Source organism: Malaclemys terrapin, chromosome 9, assembly GCF_027887155.1.
Source record: "Malaclemys terrapin pileata isolate rMalTer1 chromosome 9, rMalTer1.hap1, whole genome shotgun sequence".
In the NCBI taxonomy this organism is placed as follows: Eukaryota; Metazoa; Chordata; order Testudines; family Emydidae; genus Malaclemys; species Malaclemys terrapin.
Window position 1 is genome coordinate 41,143,944 of NC_071513.1, and position 20,653 is coordinate 41,164,596.

General features: G+C 46.2%; 1 protein-coding gene across 3 annotated transcripts; it reads right to left on the reverse strand.

Annotated features, from left to right (window-relative positions):
- Positions 1–3,759: 3,759 nt before the first annotated feature.
- On the reverse strand, positions 3,760–17,989 carry LOC128843680 (uncharacterized). Of its 3 annotated transcripts, none has more exons than XM_054040713.1 (2): positions 17,830–17,989; positions 3,760–8,338 (listed from the first exon to the last, which is right to left on the reverse strand). In XM_054040713.1, the coding sequence occupies exons 1-2, from the start codon at positions 17,867–17,869 to the stop codon at positions 7,464–7,466; spliced, it is 915 nt and encodes a 304-aa protein (XP_053896688.1). In that variant the 5' UTR covers positions 17,870–17,989; the 3' UTR covers positions 3,760–7,463. The 3 variants fall into 3 exon arrangements, with proteins under 3 accessions (XP_053896688.1, XP_053896687.1, XP_053896686.1); XM_054040712.1 differs by having other exon boundaries at positions 3,761–7,713; XM_054040711.1 differs by having other exon boundaries at positions 3,761–7,726.
- Between the last annotated feature and the right edge of the window lie 2,664 nt (positions 17,990–20,653).

The following is a 20,653-nucleotide window of genomic DNA, read 5'->3' on the forward strand; positions in this document are numbered from 1 at the left end:
ACGCTGGGGGAAGAAGGGGGGGAAGCTTGGCTGCCGCAGGACCAAGCTTCTGCCTCCTGCCCCTGCAGGGGAGAGCGGTGGGCGGGGGGGATGAGTGGGGAGGGGGTGGGACCCCCCCGCACCGCTCTCCCCTGCAGGGGCAGGAGGCAGAAGCTTGGTCCTGCCGCAGCCAAGCTTCCCCCCCCTTCCCCCAGCGTGGTGCATTCCGGCCCCATCCGCCCCTGCCCCTCCCCCTCCTGCTCTCAGCAGGCAGCAGCGCCACTCAGAATGGGCGCGTGGCGGGGGTGCTGACCCTGCTGTGCATTAACCAATGGCAGAAAGATCTTTGCTCCCACTAGCCTGACAATAAGACATTCTCTGTAAAATGGAGTTTTGACTGCAAACTGCAGGTGTATTGCTAAGATTTAGGGCATGGGCAGGAATTCTCTAGTCTAGTTCTCAATCACCATTCTCAGTCTCTTGGTATAAGGAGCCAAATACATAGAGGCTCCAGGCTGTGGCATTTTATTTGTAATTTTTTGATACTGATGAGAATTTTTTATTGAATATATAATATTAAAAAGGGAAATAGAGGGGAAAAGGAAGGAATTACATTTCAGATGGAATTAGAGAGGGACAAGATAATACCTTTTAGAAGGATATTTTATCCTTCCAAAAGCCGTTCAAGCGCCCCACCCACCACCCAGAAGGCCATATTCAAACAGCCTCCATGTTGTTTCTTACCATCATGTTTCTTACCTCATAACCAAATGGGTTAAGTTGTTTTATGATAGTCTATGTTAGGAAGATTTTATTTTGCATATTCAGTGTAAGTGTTATACATTTTATAATTCAAAATGTCCATCTCACAAACTGATTATCCAACAGCTTTCTGGTATTTCAGTGTGTATATACACACACATACAGATGAAAGAAGCTGCCTTCAATTTAGCAAACACTGTCTGGGGGATTTTTGGCATTAGAATTAGAATAATTCTATAGCCAGCCAAATTAATTCAGGCAGAGAATACAATACAAAGGAAGAATTCCAAATACAATACAAAGGAAGTATTCAACACTTCTTAAATTTGAGATTAGTCAGTCCTTTAGAAAACTGGAGGAATTCCAGTCTAACTGGAATTTGTTTGTAAAAAAACAAATTACAGATAATGTTCAGGAACTGGCCAAAGTCCAAGACAGAGATCTATTAAAAAAGCTTACACTCACCAACACAACCAAGTCTAAATGTTTTAATACAATTTATACAAGCATGGCATGGCTGCTGATGCATGATACTGGCAAAACAATAATTTGAGACACAACCTTTGGTAGAAACTTGGGTGTAGACACAAGGAGACTTTGTCCTGAAATGTGGTGAAAGGAGAATCCGCCATCATGAAGTTCATCTACCCTTCTCACTGAAGTAATAGCCACTAGAAAGGCAACTTTCATGGAAATGAGGTGCACAGAGGCTACAAGGGTAGTTTCATTAACGCTGATAGAATGAGGTTGAGGTGCCACTGAGGGGTGATAGGTTGTATGGATGGGAAAGTCCTGAGGAGACCTTTCCAAAACCTAGTTAGTCAACAGATGTATAAATACAGAGTGTCCTTCCATGGAAAGAGGGTGATGAGAGGAACTAGCTCTTAGACTTGGTAAATCTTGAGTGTTGATGCCGTTCAGGTTTAAAAATAAAAGTAAATTTGCTATTAGGAGGCCAAGCTTATTTAAAGTGACACAAAATTTTGGTACTGTGTCTACTATTGTGCATCCTCTCTTTCATGCTTTTACTGTCTAAGTCAATTCATGTCTGTCACTTTCCCACAGCTTTTTTTTAATGGCTCACAAAAAGTTTTAAAACAAAGAAATATACACAGTCCTCTTGTAAATCTCCCATGTTTCATTGTTCTAGTCACTTCAGTCCTTTGCCTACTTCACAGAGGGTTTATTTAATTATTTATTTCAAACTGGCTTCTTTTGTGCCAGTATAAGCATACAACTTTCACACTTCGTTAACATGATGTTCAGCTAATTTCAGCTGGCATGAGCCCAGGCTTCCTGACCTTCACGGGATGTGGATTGGAAGGGGAAGGGATGATTTTCAGTACTGGTGAAAACATTCCCTGCTGCAATTACAATTCTTTATTTGAGTGATGGTATTGAACATCGGACCAACTTATTCTTTTATTATTTTGAATACTATTATGGTAGCACTTACGGAGCCCAACTGAGATTGGGGTCCTATTGAGCCAGGTGCTATACAAACATAGAACAAGCCACAACATCTGCTATGAAGAGTTTACGTCTGCTCACTGAATGTCCCCTGTTGACTGATGTATGCAGCAACAATTGTAGTTTCAGAAAAGACAACATACGTATTGTGATGGTACTTTACAGGGGAGAGAGTGCAGAGGGGGAAAGTAGTAGACCCAGACAGAAATATATGTCAGACATACTCTGATGCTGCAACGAATATCCAGCAAATATGGTATATACCTGCATGTCTGTAGACAGATGAGTAGATTAGACAGTTTAACCTGACATATATCCCCATGTATAGGGTAACAGCTGTCCTGTGTACAGTACTATAAAATCCCTCCTGGCCAGAGACTCCAAAATCCTTTTCCCTGTAAAGGGTTAAGAAGCTCAGGTAACCTGGCTGGCATCTGACCCAAAGGACCAATAAGGGGACAAGATACTTTCAAATCTTGGTGGGGGGAAGGCTTTTGTTTGTGCTTTTTGTTTTGGGAAGTCGTTTGCTCTTGGGACTGAGAGGGACCAGACATCAATCCAGGTTCTCCAAATCTTTCTGAACAAGTCTCTCATATTTCAAACTTGTAAGTAAACAGCCAGGCAAGGCGTGTTAGTTTATCTTTGTTTTCTCAACGTGTAAATGTACCTTTTACTGGAGTGTTTATCTCTGTTTGCTGTACTTTGAACCTAAGGCTAGAGGGCGGTCCTCTGAGCTCTTTAAGTTTGATTACCCTGTAAAGTTATTTTCCATCCTGATTTTACAGAGATGATTTTTACCTTTTTCTTTAATTAAAAGCCTTCTTTTTAAGAACCTGATTGATTTTTCCTTGTTTTTAGATCCAAGGGGGTTGGATCTTGATCCACCAGGAGTTGGTGGGAGGAAGGAGGGGGGATGGTTAATTTCTCCTTGTTTTAAGATCCAAGGGGTTTGGATCTGTATTCACCAGGGAATTGGTGAAGAGTTTCTCAAGGCTTCCCAGGGAAGGGAATTAGTTTTGGGAATGGTGGCAGCGGACCAGATCTAAGCTGGTAGTTAAGCTTAGAAGTTTTCATGCAGGCCCCCACATTTGTACCCTAAAGTTCAGAGTGGGGAAGCAGCCTTGACAACAACATAAGTATTGTGATGGTACTTTACAGAGGAGAGAGTGTGGGGGGGAAGTAGTAGACCCAGACAGAAATATATGTCAGACATACTCTGATGCTGCAACGAATATCCAGCGAATATGGTATATACCTGCATGTCTGTAGACAGATGAGTAGATTAGACAGTTTAACCTGACATATATCCCCATGTATTGATTGTGGTCTCTCTATCACTGCTGTGTATATAAATAAGGTTTAATGTGTGTCTTTGTACTATGTATTACTTTCTGGTCATTTTTCCATCTCTGAAACTCGCACATCTTTCTTGCACAGGGCCCACACTTTGAGGTGGGTTCTATTTCTCAATGAAGTAGCAAAAAAATAGCACAATGTCTTTTTTGTTTGTTTTTTTATTTTCACATTGTGATTTATGAGTATCAATTCAAGTAACAACTGTCACTGCTAATGAGAGTTTTGCACACAACTCCCCAAGCACTACATTGAAAATTTACCTGACAGCTAGGCCAAATTAGTGTGGTTTATTGAATATATACTTGGGAGAGAAAATAGCTTTATGGTCGTGATCCCATGGAAGTACTTTCCCATTTCATAGACAAGTAACATCTCTAAAACTGTGAATGACTGTAAAGTATGTTTGCTAAGGAACAGTAAATTCAGAAATTTGCTGAAAATTGTGTAAACACACAGACATAGATATATTACAAAAAAGTCTGGTGGCACCTTAAAGACTAACAGATTTATTTGGGCATAAGCTTTCGTGAGTAAAAACCTCACTTCTTCGATTTCCACTCCATAGCTATATTATATCATTAGTTATTGTCCTCTTCCAAAAACCCCCAACCCTTTGAATACTTCATTCCCTCCTTAAAGTGTTCTGTGCAATGTAATATCTGAAGTAGCAAAGTTTGCTCATCTATTTTTGACATCAAATATACACCAGTTACTAAAGATTTGATGTCTTAAATAATTCACTGCATTTACCAAGTACAAATTCAAAATTTAAAAAGCCACCATTGACAAACATTTAACAAGCATCAAAATACTATTTGCATTTTTGTCCTATGAATACATTATCTGTATTTGAGACTGGTAACCATTTTATTATCCACAAATATACTTGATCCTAATTAAACAAAACACTAGCTTTAAGCATTGATGTGCCATCCAGTAAAATGAGCATTTAGACAAGCTGTCAAGTTTTCAACCTGTCTCATTTGTAAGCTGTTTACTGCTCAGGATTCCCAAGGGTTTCTTTCTCTCTCTCCCTCTCTCTCCAGCTGGAGGGAAGTCACAAGTCTACTAGTACTTTATCTAGTTTTGTGCAGATGTCTCAAGAACTGTAATATTTGTGCTGGTGTACATATTTCATACGTCTGTAGTTAATGCAGGCTTTAAAAGTTACTCATTCCCCTGTCATTCATTCCATCTCATAACTGGCACTTTTTTATACACGTCAATACACTGATATGGAACAATATAATTAATGTTCGCCTCATATATTCATGCAGTAAGCACTGCTATGATACGGCTCATTCACATCCTTCAAAATAATCACACTGGGTAAAATTTCCAAAAGGGTCTAAGTGACTTCAGAGCCTAAGACCCATTTTCATAAGTGACATAGGACCTCATGGAAAGTCAATGGGAAATGTAGACTCCTTTTGAAAATATTAACCAGGGTATTTACACATATCTGTGACATATTACAGTTGAGTCTAATTTGTCTTTTAAAGGACATGTTTTTTATGAGTTTGTTTAGGCCACACACTGTCGGAGAAAAACTGAGTTCTCACTATTTTGTTTAGGTACAGCAAGTCAGAGGCTTTATTATTAACTCTCACATGTGCAGAGGAGAGAGCAAGCAGGTCTCTCTCTGGTAACTAATTACAGCAAGCATTTATACCTTTCATTACAGAAATAATGAGGGACAGCTGCATTTTGTTTATACATAGGCCATCTTGATATCTCATTTCCTTACTTGTTTTGACTCTTGCCTACATACAATTAGTTTCTATACCTTATCTACACAAGGTCTTCTACACCTTATCTATACTGAGGTCACAATGACTTCTTACACAGCTCTTTCTCACCCGTCTCACACAATCCTCACACAATCCTGGCTTCTACAAATCTCGCGTTATCAGGGTTATCAGGGTCACAGCTAGCTTGACTCTTGCTAACAAAGACTGTCTCTTGCTAACGAAGCCTGACTCTTGCTAACAACCATCATGCATTGCAGTTCCCTTCTGTCAGTTCTTTTCTCTGCTTCCACAACCCCCCCCTTTTGTACTTCTAGTACAACAAACATTCTCAAATCTCTATTTGCATCAAGTCCTGGACTTCAGATTCTAAATTAGATGCTTCAACCTTAGGGGTTTTGATTGGATGCAATGATAATGCATGATTAGCATGAACATGAAAGGTATTACTATTATTACGTCTTTTACAACAACAATAACATAATCCTAAATTAACTAATAACAATACAAGCAATAACATTCCCATAGCAATACTATAATGGGGTTGTTGTACAGCCTTTGTCATAAAGCACAATACATCATATTTAGTACATAAGGTAGATACTCTATAAGCAGTGTGAAAGGCATACTTTTCTACTTGATATACATTTTGAAGCATGTGAATTTGCCCTTGTACCTCAGAGATTTTCTGAATCTCAGGTAACAATGAAAGCAAATTTTGAAATCTATCAGATAGTAAGCTAGTCCAATTAAAGGGTATCTGGAACCTAAGGGCTACTTGAAAAACTCTATCTGCAGGCCAGTAAATGATATGATTGTCTGCAGTGGTAGTGAGATTAAAATGTATGTCTTGTGATATGGTGTCATTAACATACACACAGCTATCATTAGCTTGGAAGAGTAAGTGTCCTGTCAGGGTAGTTCCTTGTCCCCTACCCTCCCAGCAAACGTAGTCATAGACAGTGACAACTTCTCCTGGCTTCAGTTTACGTGTACACTGAAGCTGTGGGGGTTCTAATGGCCAGAATATCCACAGGTTACCTAACCCCATCCAAATGTCAGGTGTAATCCTAGGAGCACTAACTAAAAATCGATTGGGCATACCAGGTGGTCTAATTTCCCAGATGTCTCGATGAATTACCCAATCCCATATGCATCCTCCCCATGGACCCGGCAGGATACGGTATGTGGGAGCCCACACCCCCTGTACCGGTCCATATGCTTGGAAGGAGCACTGAGAACGTCCACACTTCCACCCAGAAAGTTTCCAAGTATGTCTCCATGGCCACAGGTCAGATGGCACTCCTGACGTGTCTGTAAGGGCAGTGGGCCAAGCCTGGTGCTCTAGATCATTCCGAATGGCCATTAGCTGGTCATTCAAGAAATCCTGAATCTCTGAGCATGCTAGATCCCACTGCAATGCCTTCCCAGCCTCAGTGATATTCAATACCATCTCTGTCAGTAACTTCTGGGTCATAGAACTAAGGGCGGAGATAACATGTAACTCACCAACTCCAGCCTGTACCTGGGTTAGTTGTGCTCCAGAAACAAGGCCTATGGCCTTCTCTAGTTGGCCCAATTTCTCATCATTGGAATGTGTAGTACTGTTTGTATCTGGATAAGTTACAGTGGTGGTGGCAAGGGTCAAGGGACTAGTGGTAGGTGTAGTCTTTGTAGTGGCAAGGCGTTTTTGATATTCATCATCTGAAAGCCAATTAGGAAGGGCAGTGCATCCTGAAGGTACCTGTCCATAAGCACAAAGCCCTGATCCTGGAAAGAATCCACCCCACCACTGGACCCCACATTCCCAGGAACGTTCCCCACAGTTCCCTCCTTGCCAATAAACAATACTTCGTTTCTTCCACCAGGGCCAGTTCTTAATGTCTTTTGTAGTTAGAAAGTTCTGGACTTTGGTGGTTTCAGCAGAGCGAGTGTTTCTTCTTTTCTTCTTCAAAAGCAGTTGTGATTCACCATAATACCGGGGAGAGGTTACTAGCACTTCACCCTGTACTGGTGTGATTCCTGTAAAAGAATTCAAAGGCACAGTAGATCTGTCAGTGGACAAGGGAGAGGTTACTAGCACTTCACCTTGTCCTCTTTCCCTGCTGTCCAGGAGGCACAGCAGAGCTAGCAGGAGAAACAGGCTGATCAGCAGCTGGAGAATCCTCTCCAAGCAGAGGGGTCTTTTTGCAGTGCGAAGCATGGGTCCAGGTGGGCAGTCCTTGGCACTTCACAGCAGTGTTGGTAGTTAACAGGACTTGGAAAGGGCCTTTCCAGCATGGAGCCAAGGCAGTCTTTCGCTGATGGACCACGGTCACTGTTGATACTCACAGGGATGCCAAATCGTGGTACAAAATCTTTAAGCAGAAGTTTCACAACAGTCCTGGCATCTGCTTTCCTGCAGGGAAAAGCTTCAACCCAATTTGAAAATACATCCACCAAAACCAATACATATTCATAGCCACAACATTTAGACAGTTGAATAAAATCAATCTGAATATTTACAAAAGGTCCCCAAGGGGGAGGGTGAGCTGCCTGCCTAACTTTAACAGCTTTACCAATGTTATGCTGCTGACAAATCACACATTGTTGACAGTAGTGATGTGCAATGACTGGGAACCCGAATGCACACCAATCTCGGTTAACTGCAGCAACCATCCCCCCTTTGCTCACGTGAGCCATTCCGTGGTATACACGAGCAAGATAGGGCATTAGCATCTTCGGTGCAACCAGGCGACCAGCTGGGGCACGCCAAAGATGATCAGGGTGTAGAATACAGCCATTAGCACTCCAAAAACGTTTCTCAGCTGCCGGTGCAGCTTCCTGGATCTTGGCCAGATCCTCAAGGGAGGCTAGTGGAGGCTGTTCAATCAAAGCACAAGTATATTCAGCCTGAGGTGCAGAAAGGGCCGCTGCTTTGGCTGCAGAGTCTGCCAAAGCATTTCCATGGGTAACTTCATCATGAGGGGTCTGGTGAGCTGTACATTTCACGACAGCTATAGCTTTGGGCACTAAAAGAGCATCTAAAAGAGCAGAGACATACAGACTGTTCTTAATAGGAGAACCAGTGGATGTAAGAAAACCTCTATACTTCCAGAGCAACCCATAATCATGTACCACTCCAAAAGCATAACGAGAGTCTGTATAGATTGTAACTGCTTGATCCTGAGCGAGAATGCAGGCTCGAGTTAAAGCTACAAGTTCGGCCACTTGAGCAGAAAACACAGAAGGAAGGAAAGCACTTTCAATAACAGCATGTGCAGAACACACAGCATAACCAGCAACCAATTTGCCCTTAGAATCTCGCGAGCACGAACCACGAACCATCTACAAAGTAAATAAGATCAGGATTTTGCAAAGGCACATCTAGTAAATCATCTCTTGGACGAGAGAGAACCGATGTCACAGACACACAGTCATGTGGGTCTCCATCTTCGGGCCCAGGCAACAAGGAGGCAGGATTTAGAACAGGGCAACGAGCCAAAGTAATATGAGATGAAGACAACAAGACAAGTTCATATTTTGTAAGACGAGAAGTGGATAGATGCTGTGTCTTAGATTTTAACAAGAGAGCAGCCACAGCATGAGGAACAGCAACAATCAAAGGAGAACCTAACACAATAGATTCAGATACCTGTACAGCAAGAGCTGCTGCAGCTACAGCACGCAGGCAAGGGGAAATCCAGCTGCCACAGCGTCTAGGGCAGTACTGTAATAAGCAACGGGACGGTGTTTGTCTCCGTGCTTTTGCGTTAATACAGCCAAAGCAAACCCATTACGCTCATGACAGAAAAGAGTGAAGGGTTTAGCATAATCAGGAAGTCCCAGGGCTGGTGCACTGGACAGACTTTGCTTGATAGCAACAAAAGCTTGTTCAGCCTCTGGAGACCAAGGAAGAGGCTCAGGGGTACCTGACTTAGTCAGATCCTGTAAGGGTTTAATCATTGTTGCATAGCCTAAAATCCATTGTCTACAGTACCCAGTCATGCCAAGAAAAGTACGCATTTGAGAAATAGTTCCAGGCCTCTTAAAGGAACCTGGAGTGCATGTGCCACACTTCTAGTAAGATAACGGGTACTTTCCTCAGAGGGATTAGAATCAGGGGAGCTACTGGGAGGCTCAGAATCACCTCTTTGTGGTGAAGAGGAGGCTTCTCTCCCAGGGGAAGAGAGAACAATGTGTGCAGCTGATACATGCGGTGGTGAAACTGGCACTGCCGGGTGAGATTCGTTAGCAGACCCAGGCTGTGCAGGGGGAGGAGGCAGCATGGGCTGCTGCTGCTGCTGAATGTTACTGAAGAAATCTAAAATATCCTCAGCAGTTTCCTCCTCACTGTCAGATCTAACTAATTGGGGATAAAGGGGAGCAGAAGGAATTGCTTGAACGGGATTAGGATACACAGGAGCTGAAGGAATCACCCTAGGGGGTAAACAGCTGGATGCCTTGCATTTAAGCTGTAAATGTTGCACTTGAGCTTTTAACTTTTCCTGGGAGTCTTTTAGACTCCGCACTCGAGACTCGTGGAGTCTCTTTGTTGCTTCCTCCCACCAACAGACAAATTGCTCCCACTGTGTATCAGAGGCTTTTGGTGAAGCCAGAGTTTCTTTAAGGTATTTAAGTTTGTCTAAATCAAAGGTACCTTCTAGTGGACATTGTTTAGATGGATTTGCACGCGTGTAAAGATTCCAACTATCTAAATACCTGCAGGTTTTCGGGCCATAATGTACATACATGAAATAAGCTGGGGTACCCTTAGGGGGTGAGAGGGAAGACTTAGACTGTCCCTCACCCATTTCCAATCACACACTCAAAAGGGGAAGGATGCCCTGTCCGCGCTAGCGGCTCATAAACTAAGGACTCTCCCTACAGGGTATTCACACAGGAGTGACTAACGAGGATAGCCATGACCCCCTACACCTCCCTTCAGCAAAGAGCGTCGGCTAATCTCAGAGAGACAGCGCCGCTTACTCTGTTGCATCCAGTGAGATGGTCAGACTGTCAGTGGCTCACACGGAGAGGAAAAGGGGAGGGAAGATGGGTGCACACACTCCTAGACCCAGGTAGCCTCCTCGCCGGACGATGCCAGGCCGAGTCAACCTACATGGGTCGGATCTCCTAAAGATCCTCTAGTTACCGGGCTTGCGTTAGAGTAGTTCTGGTCACGAGCCAAAAGACTTCGCAGAGTACTCTGGGCGTCTTCCGGTAACACTCAATTCACACTGTGTACACACACACACACACACACACACACACACACACACACACACAGAGAGACTACACACACCAACATACCAAGGCCTTCTACTACTCCTGAGTACCTCCAGGTACTATTCCCAAGTACCTTGATGCATCACTTGAGGCGGTAAAAACCCCTCTTGAGGCAGTAACAACTCCTCAATACAGGTGCAAACCCTATGCACCTAGCATATGCTTACAGGGGGCGGCAAACAATTCCCCTATTACGCCGCTCAGCATCTGACCTTGCTGCACAGTCAATAAGTTCGGATGGCGTGAGCCCAACAGGGGCAGACGGCCCCACGGACAGTCCTCCTCCGACACCCCAATAGAGATTTCAAAAGGTCTCTTACCTCTATTGTGGCGCCATGGGGTTCGAAGGGGAACGATCCGTAGCAGCTGCCGTTGCCTCAGTGGGCGTTGCCATCCCGGACGAGCCCCCAAATTGTCGGAGAAAAACTGAGTTCTCACTATTTTGTTTAGGTACAGCAAGTCAGAGGCTTTATTATTAACTCTCACATGTGCAGAGGAGAGAGCAAGCAGGTCTCTCTCTGGTAACTAATTACAGCAAGCATTTATACCTTTCATTACAGAAATAATGAGGGACAGCTGCATTTTGTTTATACATAGGCCATCTTGATATCTCATTTCCTTACTTGTTTTGACTCTTGCCTACATACAATTAGTTTCTATACCTTATCTACACAAGGTCTTCTACACCTTATCTATACTGAGGTCACAATGACTTCTTACACAGCTCTTTCTCACCCGTCTCACACAATCCTCACACAATCCTGGCTTCTACAAATCTCGCGTTATCAGGGTTATCAGGGTCACAGCTAGCTTGACTCTTGCTAACAAAGACTGTCTCTTGCTAACGAAGCCTGACTCTTGCTAACAACCATCATGCATTGCAGTTCCCTTCTGTCAGTTCTTTTCTCTGCTTCCACAACCCTATCATTATGTCTTCAAGGATAAAATCATCATCTTCACCAACTATGTCTGCGAAATACAGTCATGTCAGCAATACCCATTGTCAAAAACACTTTCTTCTCTCTACTTTGAAGATTTCTAAAAAATATTCAAAGCTTCCAATTTCCACTAAAAATACTACAGGCTATCCAGCAACTTAGGTCTGTAAGTTACAGACACCGCAGCAAAAGTCCCGTCTGTTTTTTAAAATGGTTTGAGAAGCATTTTGGTGCATCACAGCCAAGAACAAAGCAAAAAAAATTTGCAATAGTTCCAGTAAAGTTATTTAAATAACTCACACAACACTAAACACACCAGAGAAAAGTAGTCTGGCTCCATTATGAGAAATGTAAATGCAGTAGACTGACCATCATGCAAAAGTACCAATTAGCTTTCAGTGTTTCTAGTGGAGCTTGGAACCTCTGAACCATGTTAAGAAAAGTTCATTGAATGGATTAAGATTGTCAGGGGTCAGGAGAATTTTACTGTCATGTGAAGAAGCCATATATGTGCATCAAGATAATCCTGCAGGGAGTTGACTCACCCTGGATGTTTATCACCTCATTTCTAGTTCCACAAATATGTTTGTGTTCTTCCACTGTGGAAATTTCAGCAAGTGGTAGAGGAAAAGGTGGTGGAGTGTGCCCTTTTGCATGATTAGGGAGAAATCTGCATTGAGAAGAGGTTGGAGACCTTCACCTCCTAGAATAGAATCTATAATCCCCAGAAATAGACTGGGTTCACTGCCATAATGCTGACATCATCATAGGAGGATAGAAGTGTTCACTTCTGGAGGGTCTGGACCACATGAGATTAAAAAGCATATTGATTTATTTCCTTGTCAAAGACTATATTACATGTCAATTTTAAAGAAAAAAAGGACTTACGAATGCATTCAGACTGTATACCACTCCAAGTTAAGTTTGCAAGACAAGATCGAGTAGTAGAGCCTTGAATATGATAACCCTTCCTACATCTGAAAAAGACTGTGCTTCCAACCTGCAGGATCAAAAGTAGAAGATAAGAGAAAACAGGAAACCAGCACTTGTAATCAGTTGACAGCATAGTAATATGCTGCTAGGGAGATTTAAAAAAAAATTATTCCCTATATCATCAGTTTGCTAGTTTACAGAGTTAGATTTTTTCCTTATGCAATCAAAGTCATCCATGATGGTAAAACTGAATTTACCTGCCAATGATAGGTGGAAAAAAGTGGATCAGACTGGACACACAAAAAGGAACCTCACTCTATACACTCTCAACTTTCTAGACTACCAGTGTGTGACAGAAGCAACTAAAATGTGTGACAAATGACCAAAATGGTATCGCTACACATTGCACTATATTTGACTCACCATAACTAGAAAACCTGTTTTTAAAGATTTTTTCTCACTGTATGAATTAATAAGCCAATTGTTTAAAAAGAAAATAGGAAAATTCAAATTCCATCCTGCTCAATGATAAAAGATCTCTTGCAGTTGCACCTGCAGTTAAATTCATACAGAAAATTATGGGCATAATTGTTTATGCTACATTTGTGACTATGTACTACCTAAGTTCTGCTTCAGATGCTCAAGAAGCGGAGTGATGATTGACAGGATTGAAAGATGTACTGTGATTAAGTGGGATGAGAAAACAGTAAGGGATGCAACATCTATTAGAAAGAGTAGAACACTAGATTGCAAATGAAGAAGGCGGTTCTAAGCAAAGTGGTCATAAAGGTGAGAAAATACCACTTTCTTTACAATTCTTTTGAGGAAAGGAAACAAAGGAAATGGGATAGGAATTTCATAGATTCATATGTTCTAAGGCCAGGGAATGGCGAACCACGACCACTGGGATCTACAGGCGGCTGTGCCAATGTAAACAAACGGTCTTGTGGCCCACCAGCAGATTACCCTGATGGGCTTCAGGTTGCCCACCACTGGTCTATCTTCAAGTTCCACGCATTGGATTTTATTATACTTTTGTCTGCCAGACTGAAGAGCCCATTATCAACTTTCTGGTCCCCATGTAGGTACTTACAGTCCTTAATCAAGTCTCCTTTTAACCTTCTCTTTGTCATGCTAAACAGATTAAGCTCCTTGAATCTATCACTGTACAACAGGCTTTCCAATGCTTTAATCATTTTTGTGACTCTTCTCTGAAACTTCTTCCATTTATCAACATGCTCCTTGAATTGTGGATACCAGAACTACACAGTATTCCAACAGCAGTTGCACCATTGCAAATTCATAACAAAATGTCAATCTAAAACAACAACTCTGTTCCTACTTGAGATGCCCCTGTTAATACAGCCTTGCATTGGCCATTTTGGCTATAGCATCCCACTGGGAGCTCATGTTCTGCTGATTACTTACCATGACCCTCCAGTCTTTTTCAGAGTCACTGTTTCCCAGGATAGCCTAATTCTGTTCCTAGATGTACACATGTACATTTGGCTATATTAAAACACATAGTGTCAGTGTCAGGCCCCGCCCCCTGAAGCCCCTCCCCCATCTGGTGTGGCAGCCCACTCCCACTCCAACCCCCTGCAAGTGCCCCCCTCCCCCTCCCATGCTGGAGGCTCACCCCCCTCCCCCCCAAACAGGAGACCCCCCCCCACATGCTGGAGGCTCACTCCCCCACCCCCAACAGGAGACCCCCTTGCCCCCTCACATGCTGGGCCTCTCCCCCCCGCCCCCATGATGGGCCTCTCCCCCCACCCACCCCACTATGCTCTGAGGGAGACACCCACACACCCCAAGAAGGTGCCCCCCACTGAGCCCCAGTGGGGAGCGGGGCACACACCGCAGGCTCCACCTACAGCGGACGCCTCCCCAGCACTGCAGCTCTGTGGAGCCACGTCATGCCCTGGTCAGCGCACGTCTGTCACGCCGCCGAACACACGTGGAGGATGGGCCTGCTCGACGGGCACCGCGCCTTGGCCCCCTGGGCACCGTGCCTCTCTTCCCCTGGCATCACCTCCAAGCCACGCTCAGAGGGAGTGTGCCCGGTCAGAGCAGGCGAGGACCCCATTCACCCAGAGACCCCCACACATCTCCTTCCCCCACCCACCACACACAAGCACAGGGCTCAGAGCTGCAATCCCCGGCCAACATGGCTAGAGTTTTCTTTCCCAGAGAGCATTACCAGCAGCAAATCCAGCCTTGCTAGAGCCTGGCTTGAATGACCCCCAACCACCATCTTACCCACAGCGACTCAGGAGGGGCAGCAAGCCCAGCCCAGGACGTCAAGTCCCTGATCAATCACTAAAGCCAGGCAGACCCAAGTCGGATGGCACACGGGCAAGGGTCTCAGCCCTTACACAGCAAGGCCCTGCCTCGCCACAAAAACGCCGCCAGCGTTGCAGGGCCCTGGGCAGACTGCTCGTGTTTGCCTGGGAGCTGTTCCAAAGCGGCACTGGGGAAAGGAGATAGCCGTGCTCTCATGGAGTGCATTGGAGAGCAGGACGGGGAAATTCAGGCATGAGAGATGCCATGTTTTCCTTTGGGAATTTTCCCCATTTGTTTGGGGGAAGGGCATTATACACATCTGGGAGGGGGGGGCCACATACATGTGTGACAGGGAGGTTCCAGCCAAGGTAGCCAAGGCCTGTAGGGGTCTCAGGGGAAGAGGAAGCGCTAAGGCCATTTGCCATCCGTGAGCATTAGCAGGAGGAGCAAGGCAGGACCCTGGGAGAAAGGCTCCAGAGAGATGATCCCCACCAGGGCTCCAAGCCCTCACATTGGGGATCACCTCCTCTAATCACCCCTTAAGTCTTCCTGCTGGCAGCCCCACAGGCCCTCAACACCCTGCAGCAAAGGGACTGCATGCTTACCTTCCAGAGGACAGGCTGGTTCCACCCAGCCTTGCTCCTTGCCCAGGCTCCACCTGCAGGAACTGGTTTAGCAGTGGGGCTGGCTGCAGAGTCTGCTTTTAAGGGAAGCCAGCTGGGGCACGTTGGCTGTGGGGGAGGCAGCGCTCCCTGGGGCAAGGGAGGGCAGTGCTGTGCTGTGGAGGGAGCCCAATGGGGAAGGTGGATATTGTTTGCTGTGGGTTAATTTCCCATTCCTAATAAATGGGAGTCTGAAGGAAAAGTATCTCCTCTGTAAAACGTATTCAGTCAGCTCTTCCTTGGCTAGTCCTTCACAACCACAGAGCTCTTTGCCAGCCAGTAAACTGACAAGTAACCCTCCTAGCCTAGCCCCGAAGGGGCAGGTCTGTAAGTGTCATCGGCCCCATTACACAGAGCAGCAAACTGAGGCACAGGGAGGGGAAATGACTTGCCCGAGCCTAGAGCTAGAACTAAAGCTCGGGCATTCGTGGGTCCCAGAGCTGGGCTCTGCCCCTGAGGCCAGGCCAGCAACCACTGACAGCTGCACCATATTCTACAGTAACAGCCCAGCACACGGCAGTGTCCCAACTGCAGGAGTCTGGCCCATCACCCGGGTGTACTGTAGCAGCTTTAATAAGGGTCAAGTGGGGAATATTAAAGCCCAAAGCCCGGTGGTGACTGGGAGGTGAGGAAGGCCTGCTCCGAAGGACACTGTGCCATGGGAGCCACGCAGCCCTCAGAGAAGGACCTGGGAGGTTGGGTCGCTGGTTCAGGAAAAAAACACGTCCTTCTGAGGGAGGCTGACCTTGTGGTTAAGCCACAGGACTGGGAGTCAGGAGACCTGCGTTCCCAGCTCTGCCCCGATTCACCACATGACCTCGAGCCAGCCACTTTCCCCTCTATCCCCCGCCCTCTGCAGCTGTGGAACGGTGGCCTCCCACACAGGGAACTAGGAGCCTGCCCTGGTTAACGTTAGTGAGGCAGGTTGAACTCCATGGATGGCAAGGGCTGTGGCAGGGCAAAGGGTTGTTCTGGTGTTATGAGATCATCACCCCTGTGGAAGCAGAGAAAGAACTGACAGGAAGGGGATGCAATGCATGACAGTTCTTTCTCTGCTTCCACACCCCACACATTAATAAATAAACTAGTGTGACTGTGTCTCCAGCATCTGGCTTTCCACCTGAAAGCCTCTGCCCATATCACAGGTGCCAGGAGGATGGCTTTCCCAGCAGTCCACAGCCCGGAGCCCTATGGGTTCAGTGATACAGGTTGGCCTGGCTGTTTGAGGCAGTACCCTGAGTTGCCCGGTGAAGCCATTCTCCCCTCCATCCAGTCCAGTTGCATGAAGGGGGAATCTTCTCCCAGGGCCAATCCTGTTTCTGGAGAAGGGAAATTAGGTTGGTCCCCGAGTCACAGCGCCAGTGCAGCTCTGCAGACGCCCTCAGAGCACAGGGCACCAGGCAGTTGTCTGGGCCTAGGGCTGGCCCCAGCACAACAGCACAAAGTCATTCATTGTTGTGCCCATTAGTAGACAAGGCTGATAGCACCAGATGTGCAAAGCCTCCACATCAATCCAAAGCCTGTCTCACAAGCCACCTGTGGGCAACGCAGCCCATGTTAGAGGGTTAGGACGGAGAAGGAAGCAGTTTCCAGTATCCAGGAGAAGCTAAACCCGTTTAGGAGAACTATAATTTTTTTATCTAGCAGCAGCAAGTTCTCCCTAGGACTGCTGGCCCCAAATCTCTCCTCCTTCCCTACCACTGCCCTGCCAATGTAAATCCAAACTTCCCACTCTACACCAGCATGTTCCCTTACTGCCGCCCAGACTGCCTCTCTCCCCTGCCGGTCTCACTGAGTCGCACGTCAGGTGTGGTGTGGAGGTCAGTCTAACCCAGGTACCGGCCAAGATCGATTTTCTGTGCCTCGGGGTTTGGGTGCCCAACTCGAGGCCTGGTTTTATGCAGCGCTGAGCATTCGCTCTCTGAAAATCAGGCCCTTTTAAGGAGTCTCAATTTGGGCCCCCCAAGTCACTTTAAAATCTTGGCCATCACATGTGGTGTCCACCGAGATTCTACCCACCAGAGCACACGCAGCCCCTCACTGAGATGCTCATGACACTCGCTGTGCCCTTCACAGCAGCCAACTGCAAAACGCGCTCCCTGTGAGCATGCTCCCTGACTGGGAAAGAAAGGGAGAGACAGCACCAGCGCCTCCTGTGAACATCCAGACGGACAAGCGCCCGAACGGAACATGCTGTGCATTAAGCAGTGTTCTCCATCCTGACTGGGTTACTACTGGTTAGTAGCCTGCAGATTACATGTCATGTTGTGTTCCGGTTTCCCCATCACTGACTCTTGGTGAACATTGTTATCCCAACTAAATCAATTCCCACTGACCGCTTCCTGGCCAACCCTGCAGCGTAGAGAACAGCAGCTTGGCTTCGCTGGGTATTGGGACAGAGGACGGAGGTAAGGGACAGCTCTAACTCACCAGCGCAGCTGCAAGAAGATGCTCCTTCACTAGCTCCCATTTCTTGCCATCAGTTTGTTTGAGTCTTGAGCAGCTCCTGAGCGGGAGGATGGGAGGAAGAAGAGAGAAAACCCAACTGCATTTGTAGTCCTGTGCGGTCCAGCACTGCAGGAGCGACAGGGCTGGGAAATACTGCAATAAAACTGAGAGTCTGTTGGGATGCACAGAAGTCTGGTTACAAATAGGTGAGAGAAATGCGTCTGTGCCACCTGCTGGAGAAACCTAGATAGCCTTCCCCTCACTGCCCAGAGGAGCCGGCCTCTCACTGAGCGGTGGAGCAGCCGTCTCCCCACGGGTAGGCTCCCGGCCCCACACTGGAGATGTTATCGTCTGTCACCACTGTTGGGAGGGTAACGGACGCTTTCTTCTGAGAAGGGCAAAGATCCAGGTCCTCTGCAAGGCCCCAAACCCCAAGGTGACCCCACTGAGAAGATGATCGCTAGTGTTATGAATGACTAGGATGTGTATTCCCATAGCACCTAGGAGACCCAGGGATGGACAAATACAGAACAAAGGGACAGTCCCTGCCCAAAGCTTAAATGGAAGGATAAGACAAGAGACAACAGCTGGGTACAGAGCGACCTGGGGGGAGCACAAGGGAACACTGGTCAGCCTGGCAGGCAGTGTCTGAGCACACCAGCAGCCGAGCCACCCTCCAGCTTCCTGTAAGCTCCAAGGCAAAGGGGAGTTTTCGGGGCAATGTAGGTACTTTTGCGGATGTTTACGGGGCAGCACGGGAGAAAGCACAAAGGGGCTTGTCTGAAAAATGTAACAAGGTCGATGGAGGCTGGATGAGCTGGGTAAAACCTTGTTAAGGGTTGAGTTAAAACCTCATTCGAACGGATGAGTGAATATGCCCTTCATTTCAAATACCTGGGAGACGGGGTTAAGGGGCCACACCTAACACAGGACCTCTTCCAGTCTGTCCAGAAACTAGCACCATGCGGGCAGGGGAGTCCAGTGGGTAGTGTGACCGGGGTGCTTGAACGGGGGGGTCAGGGGGCCATGGTCCCATCACTTTTTACAGGCCATAAGGATGAGCGATGGGGGGCAGAGAGACGTAAGGGGGGGCGAGGTCTTGGGGGAAGGAACAATGCGAGGGCAGGAGCTCAGGGGGAAGGGGTGGCAAGGTTCGGGCGCCGGTGGCCCCCACACTTTTAGGGAGTGTCCGTCACGCCTGATTGTGACCAGGTGTGTGTGTGAGTGAAGACACAGAAACGGAGACCAGGCAAGAACAGAGGGAGAGGCAGAAAGCGAGAACGCTGAGCAGCGGCCTCTGAGCACAGCATGACCTTGGCAAAAGCTGGCGAGAGAGCCAAGAAACTGCTCCTCTTGTCCTTCCTTCCTTCTGCATTCAGAGACCCGGGGCTTTGCATAGCCAAGCCTGAATTGAAGAAAATACCAATTTCTACTTCCAACTGGAACATCCTGGCCCGGGGCCCTGAACATGGACTAGACACTCAGGTCGAAAAGGGGTCGAAATAAATAGATCTGTGTGACAGTGTACCCCATAAGGCTTTATGGGGAGGGGGTGCTTATAAATGTATGGATGACATAGCTGGAATATGTTTTGTGCTGCCTGTGCCAGGTTACATATCTCCGTAAAGGTTATGGTCTACTACCCTGTTTCCCCGAAAATAAGACAGTGTCTTATATTAATTTTTGCTCCCAAAGATGCGCTAGGTCTTATTTTCAGGGGATGTCTTATTTTTCAGAAATGAAAAATGCCTTATTATCGGTGGATGCCTTATTATTGGGGAGGTCTTATTATCGGGGGGATGCCTTATATTACAACGAGAGGCAAAACTGTAAGTAGGCCTTATTTTCGGAGGATGTCTTATTTTTGGGGAAACAGGGTATATCTATTCATCCAATTTGTACATACATATCATTTTCTACTCGAGGTTAAGAATATGGGCTGTATACTTGCTTGATTTCTAAGTAAGCTTTGTGAGGCATTGGGTCAGCTTCTTTAGGAAGGAATGCGCCAGGTTAAGTACCTGATCAGGAGGCACTTGGGGAACAATGCATCTTGGAATGCTCCAATCCACATGAGAAGTCTTCCTGGAGACATGCAAGATGCCATGTGGACGGCCTGCAAAGACTGAGTCATGCAGGGGCATGTGACTTGCCCAGGTGACTCCAAAACTCCATCTTGGAGCTGGACTTTGCATAGGAGGGAGGAGGGGGGTCTCCACCCACAAGAGAGAGTCTATTTAAACCTGTGGGAGACCCCTCCATTTTGTCTTCAGCTGGCTAAAGAAGGAGCCTCTCCACCCCCACCCCCACCAGGATACTTGAAGGAGACTGAAACAAAGGACAGTAACTACAGGGGGTGTGAGTGATTGCTGGACACAGGCTAAAAGGAGCTTAGCCTGTAAAAGGGAGCACTCTGGAACTGGTGAGGAAATTATCTGTATTCAGTTTGATTAGGCATAGGTTTGCGCATTTTATTTTATTTTGCTTGGTGACTTACTTTGTTCTGTCTGTTACTACTTTGAACCACTTAAATCCTACTGTCTGTATTTAATAAAATCACTTTCTATTTAGTAATTTACTCAGAGTATGTATTAATACCTGGGGGAGCAAACAGCTATGCATATCTCTCTATCAGTGTTATAGAGGGCGAACAATTTATGAGTTATGAGGTAAAACGGATTTATCTGGGTTTAGACCCCACTAGGAGTTGGGCATCTGAGTGCTAAAGACAAGCACACTACTGTGAGCTGTTTTCAGGTAAACTTGCAGCTTTGGGACAAGTGATTTGGACCCTGGATCTGTGTCT

What these genes read in the sequence shown, in the direction of transcription:
- LOC128843680 (XM_054040712.1), bottom strand. Translation starts at nt 7,518, where the DNA reads ATGCTTCGCACTGCAAAAAGACCCCTCTGCTTGGAGAGGATTCTCCAG.